Source organism: Anastrepha ludens, chromosome 4, assembly GCF_028408465.1.
Source record: "Anastrepha ludens isolate Willacy chromosome 4, idAnaLude1.1, whole genome shotgun sequence".
Classification (NCBI taxonomy): domain Eukaryota; kingdom Metazoa; phylum Arthropoda; class Insecta; order Diptera; family Tephritidae; genus Anastrepha; species Anastrepha ludens.
The window spans coordinates 18968710-18986340 of record NC_071500.1 but is presented as its reverse complement, the minus strand read 5'-3'; the positions used below and the strand labels follow the sequence as shown (position 1 = coordinate 18986340).

Here is a 17631-nt window from a genome sequence, read left to right as displayed (position 1 = left end):
TATTTTGATTGGCGCGATAACGGCTTACGCGATTTTGGCCGGGTTTAACAAAGTGCACCAGTCATTTCTTTATCGTGCTAACCGGCGCCAGTTGGACACACCAAGTGAAGCCAAGTCCTTATCCACCTAATCTTTCTAACGCAGAGGAGGTCTTCCTCTTTCTTTGCTACCCACAGCTGCTACCGTCTTGAATACTTTCAGAACCGGAGTCTCTGTATCCATGCGCTGATCCATAGCTTACAATGTTCGGCGTCACCAACGTGCAAAGGTCCAAAAATTTTCTGCAGAATCTTCTTCTCTTTTTTTCACTCCAAGGGTTGATCCATCGGATGTCATCACGAAAAAAAAATTCCAGAATATTAGGAAATCATCGCCTTTGGTGCTGGAATGATAAACTAATGAGCTCTGCAACGATACAGGCATAGCTGCAGGTTTAAAAACTCTCCTCGTCCAACTCGAGTCCTTTGTTCTTGTCGTCAAACTATTTCTTTAAGAAATGAGGCTGTATCGGTAAGCACAAAAAACTGCACAGAAAACTGCAAGCCACTGCTTCATTACAACGAAAAAATGGAGAAAGAATCTATACGTATAACTACTTCAGGAGGAAAAGAACAAAACTGCTCGCGAAGTAGCAAAAACTCGCTTCAGTGGTGGGAGAACCTTTTCAGATGAAGGTATAGAAATTGGAAACATTTCAACAATTACTAAATCTGCGGCAGTTAGTACAACTCCACTAAGTCAGATATCGTGAATTTGAGGGAAAACGAGCCCTACGAACCTACCGTTACAGAAATGATGATCCTATGGAATTACATAACTGAAACAGAGCCATACGATTCATCGAATAATTATAATTTAGAAAATAGAATAGAGGAATCCAACGGGCTTGGAAAAATGGCCAACCTGCAGCTGCGCTATATGAACTATGTAATGAAGCAGTTATCTTGAAGAGCAATTTGCATAAAAACCCACTTAAAATTTCAAATTATTTTTAATGTCACTTTTTCCAAAGTGGAAAAAAGTACGAATTATAATTAAAATCATTAAAACACTAATTGCTGCAATTTTACAAGATAATTTTAACCACAATTCCTGCCAAATCGTAATGGATATGTACAATGTACATATGTATGTAGTACGTGCTCAAGTGCATACAACTGTGGCATGCCACAACGATGAGTGAGAGTAGAGAAGAATTTTTACGACACAAGTTCAAGTAAATTAAAAGTTTATTTCGATTTTCGCTAATACTTTTCCTGTGCATATTCGCCAGACGTTTGGCTTCCACTAAATATGCACATAAAAATATTTGTATGTATGTACGTACACGTGTAGGTATAAAGATTTTTAATTACCGGCAAATGTTTCAATATGCACGAATATAAGTTTTCGAAAACTTTCCAGGCAAAATTTTAAAAATAGAACAATCAACTGCATTGATTGTGATTTGCCCTATAAATAATCCAGTATTCGACAACGAAAATAACGGGCTTCTATTTAACTTTTAGGACCTAACTACAAGAACAATATAATGCAGAAATCCACCAACATCAAAGAGTGCATCTTCTGTGCAAATTATATTAAACCATATTGTACAAAAAAATAAAAAAAACAAGAATAATACTTTTGATAAAGATTAATATATATATTTTTTAATTTAAAATCTGTTTTTAAATTTTTTGAATTTTTTAATCCTAAATATTTGATTTACTTTCCAAAAACATATTAAAAAATTTTATTTTCGAAACTTTTTTAGGGTCCCTATAAAAAAACCACGAGATTTAATTTTTTTTTTATTTTTCTTTAAGTTAATAACCTTTTTTAATTTCGAAGTTTTTTTTATTAAACATTTTTTTTTTTTTTTTTTTTTTTTTTTTTTACTTAAAACTATTTTTGCTATTTTTTAGTTTTTAATTCAATTTTTTTTTAAGTTTTATTTTTTTTTTTTTTTATAAATAAATTGTTTTTATATTTTATTAACAAACTATCAGAAAGAAAAAGAGCTGAATATTTTTTATTTTTTTCAGATTTTGTTTCTTTTCGTTTTTACTTAAAAATTTAAAAAAAATTTTTTAGTTTTTGATACAAATTTTTTTTTGTTTAGTTTTTGGTACAAAAGTTTCTTTTTTTTTTTTTTTTTTTTTTAATTTTAAAAATTGTGTTAATATTTTTTTCAGTTTTTGTGTCTTTTCGTTTTTACTTAAAAAAAAATACATTTGATACATTTTTTGTTTTTGTAGTTTTTGTGTTTTTGTGTTACAACATTTGGTTTTTTTTTTAAGTTTAAAATTTTTTTAGTTTTAAATTTGTTTAAGTTTTAATTCAAAAAAATGTGTTTAATTTCTCAAAAATATTAAAAAAAAAAGAAACGCTTTAATTTGGAAAACTTTTTTGAGGGCCTATAGAAATTGTTTTTATATTTTATTTACAAACTATCAGAAGTAAAAACACGAGATTAATACTTTTTACAGTTTTAAAAACTTTTTAATTTTTAAGCTTTTTCATTTTCTAAACTTGTTTTTCATTTTGATTAACTTTTTTTTTATTTTTAAAAATTTGTAATTAAAAAAAATGTCTTCATAATGTTTTGATAGAGCTTTTAATTTTTTTTAAATATATTTATACAAAAAAAAAACGAAATGTACTTCTTAGTTAATTTTTTTTTTTTTTTTAATTTTTTTCATTTCTTTATATTTTCAAATCTTTTTTAATTTTTACAAATGTTGAAATATTTTTTATTTCTAATTTTTTTTTTAATTCTGAAAACTTTGTTTAATTTTTAAAGTTTTTTTTTATCTTTTAGTTAAAGCTTTTTTTTTTTAATTTTTTAGTTGAGAGATTTTTTATTTTTTACTATTTAAAACTTTTTTAATTTAAGTTAATTTTTAAAACCTCTTTCATTTAAAACAAATATATTTTAGTTTTCAAAACTGTTTAATTGTTTTTTTTTTTTCTTAATGAATATATTAATTTGATCAAACGTCACAGGAGACCTCTCTAACGAATATGTGAATGGAATTATAACCATTGATAAAATGTAAATTTGTCAGGTTGGTAATAAATCAAAATAATAGTCTATACAACCAATGAAAATAGTGAAAAGCTGTGAAGAAATCTGAAGTGGAAAAGTCGTATGTCAAATTAACAACCAATTCGGGTTGGGATCCCTAAGAAAGTTAAATCAGTTGTGGGGAAAGCAAGTGAATTTTCCTTTCTTTTAGTAGACGACCTTAAGCGAAACTGGCTCCGAAGAGATTATACACCTCGTCCCCACGACAGTCAGTTCTACGTAACCAGAACGACCCGGGTTTATGTATATCCGGCCAAGGACTGTCTCTTTAGCAGCATTACCCGTGAATGTATGAGGACGGTTTATGCTGGTACCACAACAACATCACGATTATTCAGCTACTATATAGGCTACCCGAGTCTGGCTCCCAACGACTACTTAAGTTTTAGCATATTGAAAAAGGAATTGCGGGAGCGAATATTTAAGGATGAAGAGGAACTAGATACAGTAATTACCAAGCATTGAGAGTGCAAAGGAGGGAAAATTTGTGTCTCATGCTCCACTCACTCACTCACCTAACCACCCACTAAGAGCCAACGCATATGACTCGCCATGACTTAAATATAGCGGCCCACATTTCAGTTGCAATTCAAAGCAAAATATAAAACGAATATAATCGGGCGAGTATACAGCGATTTTAGTTCGTAAATTGCATGCAGTGACGTGTACGTGATTCGCAAATCATATTTTAAGGCTATGAATTGCTGAAAATACTTCCTTGCTGACGAAGAGCCGGATGAGTAAATCTGCAAACCAAGTACGGGTACATATATACGTATGTATATGTACATATATGAGCGTGTAAATGAGTAAACTTGATTTGTAATGTCTAGAGGAATAGATGCATGTGACAAAAATATATACATATATGCTATAAAATATTTGAAATATACATGAGTGTGTGTGTGAGTATATGTATGGGCTATGCTGCACAGTCCGAATCTGTTGACGGTCAAAATGCCTGATGACACAGATGGTTTACATTCGAGTATCTTCAAAATTATCAGTTTTTATAAATGAGGCAGCATTTTAGTGGCTTTAGAGAACTGCTTTTAAACTAATTTGCAATATCAAAGTAAAAAATAACACAAATTCATAATTGAAATATTAAAATGCGGTTCAATTCGAAGCAGTACGAAAATCTCGGGTTCGTAATATGAAAATAAGCTATTATTAAAATTATCTATTAGGTTACTTTAGCTAAATTTATACCACAAAGGTTTAGTTGGACTAAACTTTCTGAACTTCGACGAAATTCCAATTTAACTGATTGATGGAATTTTTCGGAATTCTACATAGAAGTTCCGTATTGATTTATTGAGAGTTTTCCAACAATAGGTAATCATGATATGGAAACTTTTATTATTGAAAATACAATAATTAGGCGCTCGAAAATATGCAAAAGCGACACGGCGTGAAACTCATCACGCAAGAAAAATATGTAAACCTATCAGCCTATAAACCTGAAACCTGATAAATGTATACATTTTTAAATATACTCAAATATATCGTAAATGGGAACTAAGAATGAAATTTCAAAAACATTTAAAATTAAATAAACTTTGATGGAGCACAACTGGTTTCCTTCAAGTAAATAATTTATATTTTTTGCCTATGTGATGAGCGGTAGTTCGATATTTTTATCGAAAAGTTTGGTATTTTTTACCATAAATTTACATATAACGTTTTCACTACCGACCTTTATTTACTCTTCGTTCAATGAGTTGAAAACTTAATCTGACCCAAAATATGGAATTAACTCAAAATTAATTCAGGAATGGATTGATCAACTTCCTTCGAATTGAAGCATCATACCTGGCTACTGTAAAAGTGTGGTACAACGAGGTGCAACGTGGCTGTCGATCTATGAAGGATGCATTTCATGAACGCCGTCCAAAAACGATTATTGTACGAGAAACAATCGATGCTGTGGGTCAGTTGATAAAGCAAAATCGCCGTGTGATACATCCCGAGTTGGAGACATCCTTGGGCATTAGTGGGACAGGAACAGCATTTATTCAATATTTTATGAGCATTTGGTCGTCAAGAAGATTTGTTCACATTGAATACCGCATAATGGGACAATTGCCTAAAAAAAGACTCTTGTCGATTGGTGCAAAGAGATGTTGAAGAAATTCAGTCGCGGTGGTTCAAAGCACGTCTATGTCACCTCAAAGAAAACGGTCGTTTTTTTTATTTTATTCTATTTATTTATTTATTTTTTTTTTTTTTTTTTTTTTGGTTTTTTCTTTCTACTCGTACCACTAAAGAAACTTCAAACAGTAAATTTTGTGTTGTAATATACAAGTACACAGCCATTTGTTTATCTGAAGTTTTCGGAGAGTTAAGAGAAACCAAGACCTGAAGACAAGACAATTTGAGCTCTCACGTATCGGCTCACACAAGAGATCTTTTGAGTACCCAGCAAAAGGTCAAATTAAAGGGTAACCCGCCTTACAGCCCTGATTTGACACCTAATGATTTCTTTTCGTTTCCCAAATATCAAAAATAAATTGCGCGATCAATGTTTTTCAAAGTCTGAAGAAGCGTTTGAAGCCTATAAAAACAGCTCGCTTTAGAGGTATCCACTTCTGAGTGACGAAAGTGCTTTGAAAATTGATTCAAGCGAATGCAAAAATGTATTGACTTCCAAGGAGAAAATTTTCCAAAACAAACAAAGTTATTTCCATTATTGTTTATTACACATAAACGGCAACCCTAAAGATGTCTAGTCTGGACTGCCGGCCGAGGAACTATTGATCTCCTAAGGAGTTATAAAGGGTTTTTAATAAGAAGTTTTATTTTGATATTCAAAGAAAAATGCTATTTTTTAACATAAATGTTTCACGGATGTTTTTTTTCATTATAAAGAGAAACGTATGCCGTTAATAGTGAAAAATAACATCAGGCAAAAGGCCGGCACGACCGCGCATACAGGTCAATATCCTTTTGATGAAATTTTTCATAAGCGAATCGCAAAGTGACTGCCCTATGTCCTCGATAGCCTCACGAATTCCGTCTTTGAGGTCTTGAATCCACCCTGGGCTGTTGCCGTAGACCTTCTCTTTTACGTGGTCCCAAAGTAAAAAGTCACAAGGTGTTAAATCGAGAGGCTTGTGTAGCACGTAGCGTCGTCTTGCTGAACATAAACGTTGTCCAGATCAATACCATCCAATTCCGGCCATACAAAATCGTTAATCATCTCTCGATAGCGAAAGATAACACCTGTTATTGTAAAATCCTTTATAAGTATATACAATGTAGATTTTTTTTATATTTTTTTGTAATTTTTTTTTTATGTCCCACGCGATGTGTAAAGGCAAAAATATCGATTTTTTTATCCATCACACAAAACATTAAAGTTAGTGAGACACCCTGCATAATAAATTCCTTTCTCTGCCTTGTTATTTAACTTAAATAAACTTATTTTCATGAATTAGAAGTTTCCCAAAGGAAAAATAGAGAACGCAAAAAACTTAATAGACCGCAAACATGTGCCACTTTTTACTTTACTCCACTGCTCGACGCTTTGCTGGTACGGGCAATATTGCACTGTCTTAAAACTTTGTGCAGATTACGCCCACGCATATCCACATATACATACATTCATATGACGAAGCACACTTGTATTTACGTATATACATAATTGTATAGGAAATAAAAATATATGGCCGTTTAAAAAACTGTGAAAAATGTCCGGCATTGTGGACAAGTAAACTTAGAGGAGAAAACTTTTATAAAGAAGTGGCAAACGAGCAAATAAACCGATGACTTTGACACTTGACTTATTAAGCAAAACCAAGGGTTGCGTGTGTATGTAATAAAAACTTGTTTCTACTTAGTAAAGGAAAAAATAGGGGCCGAGAAAGAAAAAAAAGAAAAAGGTCCAGAAAAAATCAGCTTAAGGTTATGGAGTAAATACAAATAAAAAAACAAGCTAAATATATCAGAAATAGAAAAATCGCAATTTACCTCCACTTTCCCTTAATTTAATATATGTTTACATTTTTTTTTTTTTTTTTTTAATATAAAATGCAATACTTACATTCTTTATTCTTATCCATTGCCGGCTGCAGTGGACTGGAATCAACGATCGCCTTCGGCGGTGATTGCCTCGGATCATAAGCATCGGAATTTGTGCCATCATCACTGCTAATACCACCACCGCCACATAGGAATGATGGTGGTGCTGCTACTGCTGCTGCTGCTGCTGCCGCTACTGCATTCAAGCATTGCTCACCTGTTACAAGAATCGAAGGCAAGAAAGAAAAACAGAGCCGAGAAAAAAAAATGTCCGTTATACCCATCGCATCTCCCATCAGCATCTGAGCCCACTCAATTTTTTTTTTTTTTTTTTTTGTACACTCACCTTCAGACATGTCGTCGTTTGCTTCCTGCAACAGTATAACGTTTTGAAATGTATGCCCGAAGCCCACTTTGCCACCAAATTGAGACTCTGTTAGGAGCGCGTTACACGACGTATCCGATATAATCTCTACGGTAGTTGCAGTCGATCCGGGCGACGAGAATGTTGCGAGTAGTGAAGCGGAGCCGGAGCCGGAACAGCTGCTAAGTGAGTGCAATGAAGCTGATTTCGTAATTGCCTTCGTTGACGACGACGACCCTTTTAAGTTTGCGGTGGTCGCTACTGCTGCTACCGCCACTGTTGAAGACGCTGAAAGCGTTGACGCTGCTGACTTTTCACGCGCTTTCACCACCGACTTGACAGCCGATTTCACAGCTGCTTTTGTCGCTACACACTTCTTCCCCGTTTCGACAAGCGCGGCGTTCGAGGTTTTGTGATGTACGCCGTTCGCGGCGTTGTTGAATTTCTCAGATGTTGCCTTCACGGATGTGGAAGCGTTCGCAGACGAATTTTTCGAACTAGCTGAAGTGGCAGAGGAAGACGATGATTTCGAGGAAGATGATGATGACGAAGAACTACTGCTACTGCTGCTGCTGCTTTTATGACTCGATATGGATTTCTTCGAGGAGACTGCAGAGCAATTCGATGCTATCGACGAAGCAGGTGAAGCTGATGATGAAGAGGATAAAATTGCTGAATAACTGCAACCGTTGAGCTGTGGGGAAGAAATGTTTTTCCCAATGCTGTCGCTGTTGTGTCGCTTTAAGCTGTTGCCGTTGCTGTGATGATGCAAATGGTGATGATGTAGATATGGCAGTTGTTGATGCAGATGGTTTGTGGTGTCAACAGTGATGGGTGTCGTACAATTGTTACCACTTTTGGCGATGTTGATAATAGTGTTGTTGTGATGAGTATTCGTGTTGCTATTACCGTTACAGTTACCGTTACTGTCGCTCGTGTGTTTGCTTGTCTCAACGACGGTTTGTTGGTTTACGATTACTGACTTTACGTTTTCCGTTGGTTCTGTGGTTTTTGATTTATAGAGCGTTGTAGCCGGTGTGATTGCTGTTGTTGTTGTCGTTATTGAAGTAGTGGTGGTGATGTCACTGCTGGCGGACGCTTGAAACCAAGTTGGGAAACTACGTTTGAGCGTGTCAATAAGATCCTGATCGAGCGTTAAACGCCACGATACAGGGCCGCCGTCCACGCCGTGCTGCGTAGATTCTGTGAAGGAGAATGGAACGAAAAAAGTATGCGATTATAAGTAAGTGATTCAATATTTTTCAATTAAGAAATAAACCATTGTTGTTTTTTTTTATTTATTTTTTATTTTATACAAATATATGGATACACTTTCGGAAAATGTGAGTAACAGATTATTAGCGACTGCCCTGCCCACATCGCAGTATAGTCTTGGAAACACCTTTCAACGATACTATGGACTTCTCATTGCGAATCCGAGCTTCTAATTCCGTAATAAAATGTAACAAAATAAGTTACTTTGCTCTTACTTCCAGAAGGATATTTTTTAATTCATGAAATGCTTTATGGAACTAAAGAAATGCTTGGCCTAAAATAAGCTTGTATCTGACCAAGAGTAACCAGTCGCCTTTTTCGACTAAGCAAAATAATACCATAAATTATAAAGACAGTTGTACCTGAGAAAAAATTAGTCGGATTATAAAGGGTGGTGCATATACTGATTATTTTAATCATGTACTATTTTGAAAGAAAGCTGGAAATCTTGACAGAAAGTCAGTATCATATCTCCGTGGACTGAAATGAATCGCTTTATGCTTGAAAAACGTTTGGAAATATCGCAAACAAAGTCAATTTTGCATAGACCAAACAGTGCGTTTTCAAAGCAAATTAAAATCAACGAAGCTTGTTTTCATTCAACGAAACCAAACTGCGAATCGGGAAACCCGCACGTGATCGTTGAGTACCTAAGACATCCTCAGAAACGGCAGATAGGTGCAGGTTTTGGAGCGGTGGCATTATAGGCCCATTTTCCATTGGAAATACTGCTGGAGTGAGTCAACAGTGAGCGATTCGAAGGTAGTGATAAACGATTTTTTGAGGCAGGAAATTTAAGACAAAGTAACAATTCAGGCCCTTAAGGGATTACATGGGTTTCGGGGGTTCAAAAAATCGATTTATTTTTTTTTTGGCTTATTAATTTCTACGAATACAACATCTCAGGAATACTCGTATTATCCTACATTTTCAAATCGATCCGAATAATAAATTCGGAGATACAGCCTTTGGAATGTGTGCGCTCCAAGGCACTTTTATTGTTATTCAAAACTTTAAATGCGTTTTTCGCGGAACCGTGTTTTCAAAGTTGTCAAATGTTCTCTAAAACTACACAACCGATCTTGATTAAAGTTTACACAGGTGTTCGAGATACAATTTACTCGTGCTTGGACGAAGGATTTTTTTTTTTTTCAATTACAACTATTTAAAAAAATGTCAAGCAAATTTGACCGAAATTTTTTATATTTTGAAAAATGTCTGCCCAAATTGTAATTTTTACTTTTTTTTCTTTCCTTCGTTCAAGCACGAGTTTATGGTCTTAACTAAAACACTTTTTTTTTGTTTTTTCATTTTCGATAATCCTGTCAGGAGTTATGCTGACAACGCGGACGCACCTGATTACCGAGGGATCGCGGGAAATGACGTTACAATGGAGGAGTTTTAATTTTTTTTGTTTGAAATTTTCAGAAATTATTTTTTATGTATCTATAAGACAGAAAAAAGTTTGAATTAAATAAATAATTTTTTACATAGAAAAAAGAATATTGAAAATAGGCCTTTTTTTACCCGACGAAACCAATGTAACCCCTTAAAGCGAATATTGAGCAAACCCATCCTGAAATAGAGAGGCAGAAACCTTCACAAAAGTTTTGAAAAACTGAGTTACTAAAATGCTTAACTGCCGAAAACCAGCTGAAATAGTCAGATGAATGAAACTGTGTTCCAAAAATAAAGCAAATGTTTACTCTTTCGTCCACGCCACCAAAACTGGCATAATATTAGGATCTGAAGTGTATATCGACAGAAATTACAAGAAATTTTAAGTTTTTTCTGAGATACTATGGCTGACTGTATTATGTTGAGGTTTAGGCAACCCTTAATATCACGAAACCTTTTGTACAATAAAAATAGGAGCAGAGTCAGAATTTGATGTGCCTACTTATACTAATAGCCAAGCTGCTCTTGAATATTGAAAGGTTCTCTAAATACTTTAAAACTAGGCACACCACCACTTTTGGTCGGTCAAAAAATGGGTGAATAGAAACACTCTATCAGTTAATGTCCTTTAAATTTATGTAAATTGAAATAAACAAGTGAACAGAAAGTGCTAAATTAGGTCCGGAACGAACTTTATAAGCTTGCACTTTTTTCCGCTTTTTTGGAAAATTACTATCTTATGAAGGTGAGCGTGGTTATTGAGCGATTTCGTCCATTTTCAGTGGCAATCTACTCTTTGTAATTTTCGCAATGAGTTTCGTTGAAATATATTAACTTTTTTAATTTTTGCTCGAGTTATCATACGCACGGACGGACAGGCATGGCTAAATCGACTCCTCTCATCATTCAGGGCGCTATGATATGTATATAACAGACGGCGCAAAATTAGAGTAGTGCATCAACCATATTTGAACTACACAGCTGGAGTATACAAACAAACAAACAATGGAACGCATAAAGGTCCATCACATTTTTTTTTTGTAATAAAACAGTAATTCATAATCAAAATTGGATAAATAATTGTGCGCCACTTTGCATATATTGTAGTATATCTGCATCTGTCTCGATTCTTTGTGCTGTTATATACAACTGTTATGTCAACAAAATCAGAATACCTCTTGTGCCCAATTGAGCGCGATTATAAATGTGTCTGATGCGCTGTGTAACTGAAAAGCAAAAATTTCAAATTCCTGCATGCATTTGCTGGATTGTCTGAATAATTGAAACTATTGTAAAATTCCTTTGAAACCATTATAAATTCGAACACGAGCGATTAACAAGCTAAACTGTGCAAAAAATCAACAACAAAAACAAATAGGTATGTGGCATGAGTAACGCGATGAATAATTTCACACAGCCAAAACAAAAAAAAGTGTGTGCTTAAAAATCACGCCAAAAAATCGATAAATAAATAAATACTTAAAATATAAATAAAAAAACAAAAACTTTATTTCAATGCGTCAATTTCAGGAACGGCACATCATTTTTTAATTGAAATAGTTGAAATATTTATAGTTTGATTGTGTCTGTGAGTGAGAAGCAATTGAAAAAAAAATAGTTCTAGCATTGAAAATGTAGACTAAAAATTTCGAGAATTTATTAACGATGCTCATAAAATATTATATAAATTAAAATAATTTTCCTACTGTTAATAGAAAGCAAAAAAATTGATATGGTGTAAAAAAAAGTAATAGAGGAGCAGAGCAAGGCAAAGTCTGATTGACTGGCAGAGCAGATTTAGGGAACTTCTTACAACAAAAATCTGTTGAAAATCTGAAAATCTTATCAAAATTAATATGAACGCAAATGATTTTGTATATTTATTTAGAATTAAAAAATTTTAGATTGTATAATTAAAAGAAAATAATTATATAAAGGGAGTATCGTGTGCGGTAAGGGTGAGCGTGCCAAAGATGCAGCAGAAGCTGCAAGAACTGTGAGGTGGAAGAAACGATTTTGCACCTCTTCCGTAACTGTGGCTAATTAAGGACAACCAAACTTGAGTTACGGCGAACCTTGACAGGTATGACAGCGCGCATTACAGGCACTTGATGTTTCTAAACAGGGCAGTACTATTAAGTCATACTAGTAATGGGTCTGAACAACTTACTCAACGGATATGAAGAAAAATTTTATGGCTTTTTTTTGTTTTGCAATTGTTCATCATTCAAAGGTGTAATTAACAATGTAACTTACTTACTTACTTACTACCGTTTTCTGGTTACACACATGTGTTTCTTGCCAAGTTTCGACTATTTATTAATTAATTTAAAAAAAGTTTTTTTTTTATTTAAAAGAAAAAAATTTCTTTTCAATTTTCCTTTTTATTTGTTTTTTTATTACTTTTATTTTATTTAAATTTTTTTTTTTTAATTTTTTCTTTTAATTTTTTTTTTTTTTTTTGTATTATTATTTTTTTATTATTTTATTTAATTTTTTTCATTTTTCGTTTTTATTGGTCTTTTAATTCATTTTATTTTTATTTTTAATTCTTTCTTTTATTTTTTTATTTTTATTTTTCTTTATTACTTTTTTATTATTTTTTTTATTTTTTCTTATTATTTTTTTTTCTAATTTTTGTTTTACTTTTATTTATTATTATTTTATTTTTTTAATATATTTTATTTTTTTTTTTTTTTCATTTATATATTTTTTTTTTTATTTCTTTTTTGACTATTTATTTATTAATTTTATATATTTTTTTTATTATTTTAATTTTTCCTTTTTATTTGTTTTTTATAACTTTTATTTTTTTTTATATTTTATTATTATTATAATTTTTTTATTATAATTTTTTTTTTGTTTTTTTTATTACTTTTTTTATTTTTTATTATTATTTTTTTATTTTTTATTATTATTTTTTTATTTTTTATTATTATTTTTTTATTTTTTATTATTATTATTTTTTTCTAATTTTTGTTTTATTTTTTTCTAATTTTTGTTTTATTTTTTTTATTATTATTTTATTTTTTTAATATAATTTTATTTTCTTTTATTATTTTTTTATTTTTTTTATATATATTTTGTTTTATTTCTTTTTTGACTATTTGTTTATTAATTTCATATATATTTTTTATTATTTTAATTTTTCCTTTTTATTTGTTTTTTTATTACCTTTATTTTTTTTTAATTTTTCCTTTCATATTTTATTATTATTATAATTTTTTTTATTATTATTATTTTTTTTTATTATTTTTTTATTATTATTTTTTTTTATTATGTTTTTATTATTTTTTTTTTAAATTTGTTTTTCAAATTTTTTTTTGAAAAATTTGCTTTTTAAATAGATGGAGTAAGCGGATCACGACCATATTTTTCCTTTCTTATTATAGTTACACACATTAATTTAAAAAATTTTTTTACTTAAGTCCCGATTTCGAACTTCGAAGGCCCAAATTTTAAAAATGGGAGGCTAACTATAAAAATCGGAGTAATCGTTTTTTTTACTTAAGACTCAATATTTAAAAAAAGTTGGTCTGGTCCAATACCCAGAAATAAAAGTTGATTTTGCGGTAATCAAGGTTGTAATCACTTCAGCGCTGCCTTTCAGTCACAAACATTAGCATCATCTTCATTACAATATTATTTGAGATCTCCTACTGACACATCTTCGCAACCTCGTTTAATTTTCCAAACAAAAGAAAAAAAAAATACAAAAAAAATGCAACACAAGAATGCATTGCATTTCATTCTATATGGAATTCGAAATGCTAAAATATTCCAACTATTGAGAATTTCATTCCAGCAATGAGGCAGCAGCAAATTGCTGGCATCAACTTAAGCAAACGTTTTTTATAGCTATGAAATTCCAGTAAAACCACAAGCCTCAAATTAATTTGCTACTTTTATATTATAATCTCCAACTTTCACAAAGAGACCACAGACTATGCCAGCGGCTGAAAAGCAAACCAAGCATTCTGAGAAGAGGCAACAAAATAATTTCAACTCACAGAACATTAAATTTATACAATAAAAAAGTTTAACTGCAATTCTGCAGTTCTTAATTTGATGCTGGAATAAATTTTGGTACGCCACGAAATTATTAACAAGACAACTCAGCTAACAAGCCACTGCAGCTCAGGTATTTCTTAGCATCTCCTTGCATTCCAATCAATGTGAACATGGAATGTCATTTAATTGACCAATTCAACCTCACTACGCACCAAACCAGAACTAGCTATTTCCATTGAGAATTCTTTGCTGTATAAATATAAACATAATTTCTAATTTTAAGTCATCAAGTGACCAATAGTACTCACAGAGCCAGATGGCTAAATAGTGAATGAATTGATACGAAAAAATATTAGAAATAAATAAATAATTGGTAAGGGGAAGCAAGTGTAGCAAATCAAAATATTTTCTTTTACACTAAATCTGAAATCCGTTGAGATTAGGAGCGGCTACTTCAAAGCGCGCTGATGATGCACTCTTCAATTTCGTTTTTAATAAAATAATAAGCAAATTTTATGAACAGGAATGTAACTTAGCACAGGTGGGCAATTAAGCAAATATACTAGACGGAGGTGAGTGTATGTATGTGAAGAAGTACAGCTGACCACGATGATGCTGATGACGTTGAAAAGAAATATTTCTCTCTCTTTACTTTTGCACAAAAATATACAAATATGAATGACACATAAGAGGGTTTCGCCAAGACAGGACCGCCGTAACTTATCAAACTTACACAGCAGACTACTGAATTAATTTTCCATTGAAATTGATGATAGATAATTTGTCAATTACTGTTCACCCATCTGCTAATCAGTTGAGCGATCTGTCAGCAATAACAAGTTTTTTTAAAGCCAAGATTATAATTTCGTTTTATCAATTGTCACTACATTAATGAGTAAATAAAATAGGATATAGGCAAGATAGTCTAGCAGCAAAGTAAAGAGCAGAAACCTATAATTAAATTTCACTGATAACAACCAAGGAAATATTGTTGAATCTATAGAGGCAATAAAAAATATCACTAAATAATTATCAAAGAAGTATAACGAAAAAGGTTCTAGGGCGAAAGAGCTGGAGGCCGACTGGGCTAAAAAAATTGGATTAAAAACAATACATTTCCTAATATATTTATAACAGAATATACATAGATAATAGATAACACTGTGGAACAAATTCAGGTTAGCAAAAATTAGGTCCATTCTGAGAGTGGCGGGTGAAAATAGAGGCGAAATTAGAAGACCCGTATCGCGCCGTTTTTTTATGTTAGTTCGATTTTTTTTTTAATCGGCCTTCGAAGTTTGCAGTCAAATGCCGATTTTCAGTATATTGTTTCATAAGTACCACAAAAATTTTCGAAATCAATTTTTTCAAAAATTGTAATTGTTCCACAGGTCTCTAGCAATAATTTGGCTTTTACAGATTGAAAAAATATCAATTAGTCGACGAGTTATAGCCAAAAAACCATATAAACAATTTTGCTCCGATTTCGAACTTCGAAGACCGATTAAAAAAAAATTCGAACTAACATAAAAAACGGCGCGATACGGGTCTTCTAATTTCGCCTCTATTTTCACCCGCCACTCTCAGAATGGACCTAATTTTTGCTAACCTGAATTTGTTCCACAGTGTAATAGAACAGTAAATATAATAATTTTTGGAAATATACTAGAAAATTTTCTATTGCGTGACTAACGACGGCCGCTATTAAAATAAACCTTTTCTATCATTTGGCGTTTCGTGCCAACAAGGTGTTTCGAACCCGTGTCCTACCTACTGTTGGTCACGTGCAAATATGCTCGGCTACGGCGAACTATGGATAAGAAATAATGGATATTACAATTTAGAGCATCTCCAATTCGATTTCTCTGCTCATGAGTAATGGCGCATAAAAAAGGCATAAGAGAGACTCGGTCAGTTTAATTTGGATGGTCAAGGGAAGCATAGTTTTGTAGGAATAGTTACTAGCTAATTGTAAGATGTAAGATCATAAAATGACCGTTAGCTTAACATTTTCCAGAAATCTCTGCCTACTAAGCTTATCGCAACTGCTCGACTAAGACACACAAATTCCTACGCAGGCTTAAGAGGACGCCGGAGAAGTGGTGGCCCACCGCAAAAAAGGTTTAAAGATAAATTTATGCGGAAATATTTTTTTTTTCTCCAATAGAACTCAAATATGATATGGAGTATAACATTCAAGGCAAAACTGTACTGATTAGTCTCACAACGCTTTTGCTTACATCTGGTTGTACATTGCGTATGAGTAACCTTTCTCACTTCACAGCCCTTTGAGCACATTTGTTTATTGATTTGTTGGCACACATTTTTGTGAAATTCATCAAATTGCGAGACACAGCAGCAACAATAACATCAAACTTTTCTAGAGAGTAAAAAAATACATCTAAAAACAGCAGCAGCAACAAAAAACAGCGTTAGTAGTGGCACCATGGTCAACCTTGAACGGTTTTGTTGTCGATTTGTGTTCTACCCGCTGGCACCTTTTCTCCGACTACTATCTGCTCTTATTTACTATATTTATACTAAAGCTTTTTTTAGCAAATATTTTTGAACGTTATTTTCATTTTCTTTTTCAGTTTTGTTGTATTACTTTTTTTGCGCAGGATAGCCATTTTGCCCTCAACATTTTGCAGCCCATTCAGTCGTGCAGTAAGTGGCATGCAATACTTCGCACAGAATACAAAAGCCGAACGTAGATGTGTGTTCAGCTGCCTACTAGCCGCACTACACGTCGCAACATATTGACCACTGCCAACTAACCCACTTTCCCACAGCAACGCGTCCAAACCAATTCAGCCTGTTTGGTCACTTGGCGTGGCGTGCACAGCTCAACGATGCAAAGCGTTGAAAAGTGATTGTATGTCAATATGTATGCAGCCATTTCGCTGTGTGCTGTGATCTGCGGCATGTCTTACAACGTGTGCCATTGCTACGGCATTGCGGCACGTCACACTGTCATGCAGACGATGCACATGTGTCGAACCTATTTTCGTTTTTATTAATTTAGTTTCAACACCTTCGTCGCTGTTCAGCTGCTGCTCGTATTTACGCATTTCAATTTCACTTCCCTTGCCAATAATTTATATTACAGACAAAAACAACTACAAAAAATATTCGAGGAAAACCGAAACCGCGAGCGCGATATATGGTAAATACAACTTTTGATTTTTTCTTCTCATCTCATTTCATAATATTTTTTTAGTTTCGAAGGGTGTGAAAAATAATTAAAAATTTTTAATGAACCATGGTGTAAATATAATTAATTTTGGGCATTCTTACAAAAAGCGTCGCCATCCTTTGGCATCTTTTTGCCAATGCTTTTTATAGTATTTATTGGTATGTGCTGGCATTTTGAATTACACTGAACTGCACTGATAGCTGCTGTGATGAAAAGTAGTTTTTGTGTTTTTTGTATTTTTTGTACTTTTTGTAAGTAATTGAATTTGTAGTTATTTGATAGTTTTCTTATATT

General features: G+C 32.6%; 2 protein-coding genes across 2 annotated transcripts in view; both read right to left on the bottom strand.

Annotated features, from left to right (window-relative positions):
• LOC128860034 (myocardin-related transcription factor B) overlaps positions 1 to 8659 on the bottom strand; it is a 46488-nt gene extending 37829 nt beyond the window's left edge. The window contains exons 1-2 of the mRNA XM_054097259.1: positions 7440 to 8659; positions 7116 to 7310 (exon numbers count right to left, since the gene is read on the bottom strand). Coding sequence (XP_053953234.1) covers positions 7116 to 7310; positions 7440 to 7449 — 205 coding nt within the window. The 5' untranslated portion in view covers positions 7450 to 8659. The remainder of the gene's footprint in view (positions 1 to 7115; positions 7311 to 7439) is intronic.
• LOC128861080 (uncharacterized protein DDB_G0271670-like) lies at positions 7530 to 17067 on the bottom strand. Its single transcript, XM_054098966.1, has 3 exons — positions 16920 to 17067; positions 7675 to 8660; positions 7530 to 7565 (listed from the first exon to the last, which is right to left on the bottom strand). The coding sequence occupies exons 1-3, from the start codon at positions 17065 to 17067 to the stop codon at positions 7530 to 7532; spliced, it is 1170 nt and encodes a 389-aa protein (XP_053954941.1).
• Between the last annotated feature and the right edge of the window lie 564 nt (positions 17068 to 17631).

Coding starts and splice junctions, on each gene's coding strand:
- LOC128861080 (XM_054098966.1), bottom strand. CDS start 17,067: ATGCCGCAGATCACAGCACACAGCGAAATGGCTGCATACATATTGACA. Junction 8,661..16,919: donor GCGTTGCTGTGGGAAAGTGG/GTTAGTTGGCAG, acceptor TCTCCTTCACAG/AATCTACGCAGCACGGCGTG. Junction 7,566..7,674: donor GGTCGTCGTCGTCAACGAAG/GCAATTACGAAA, acceptor CAACTACCGTAG/AGATTATATCGGATACGTCG.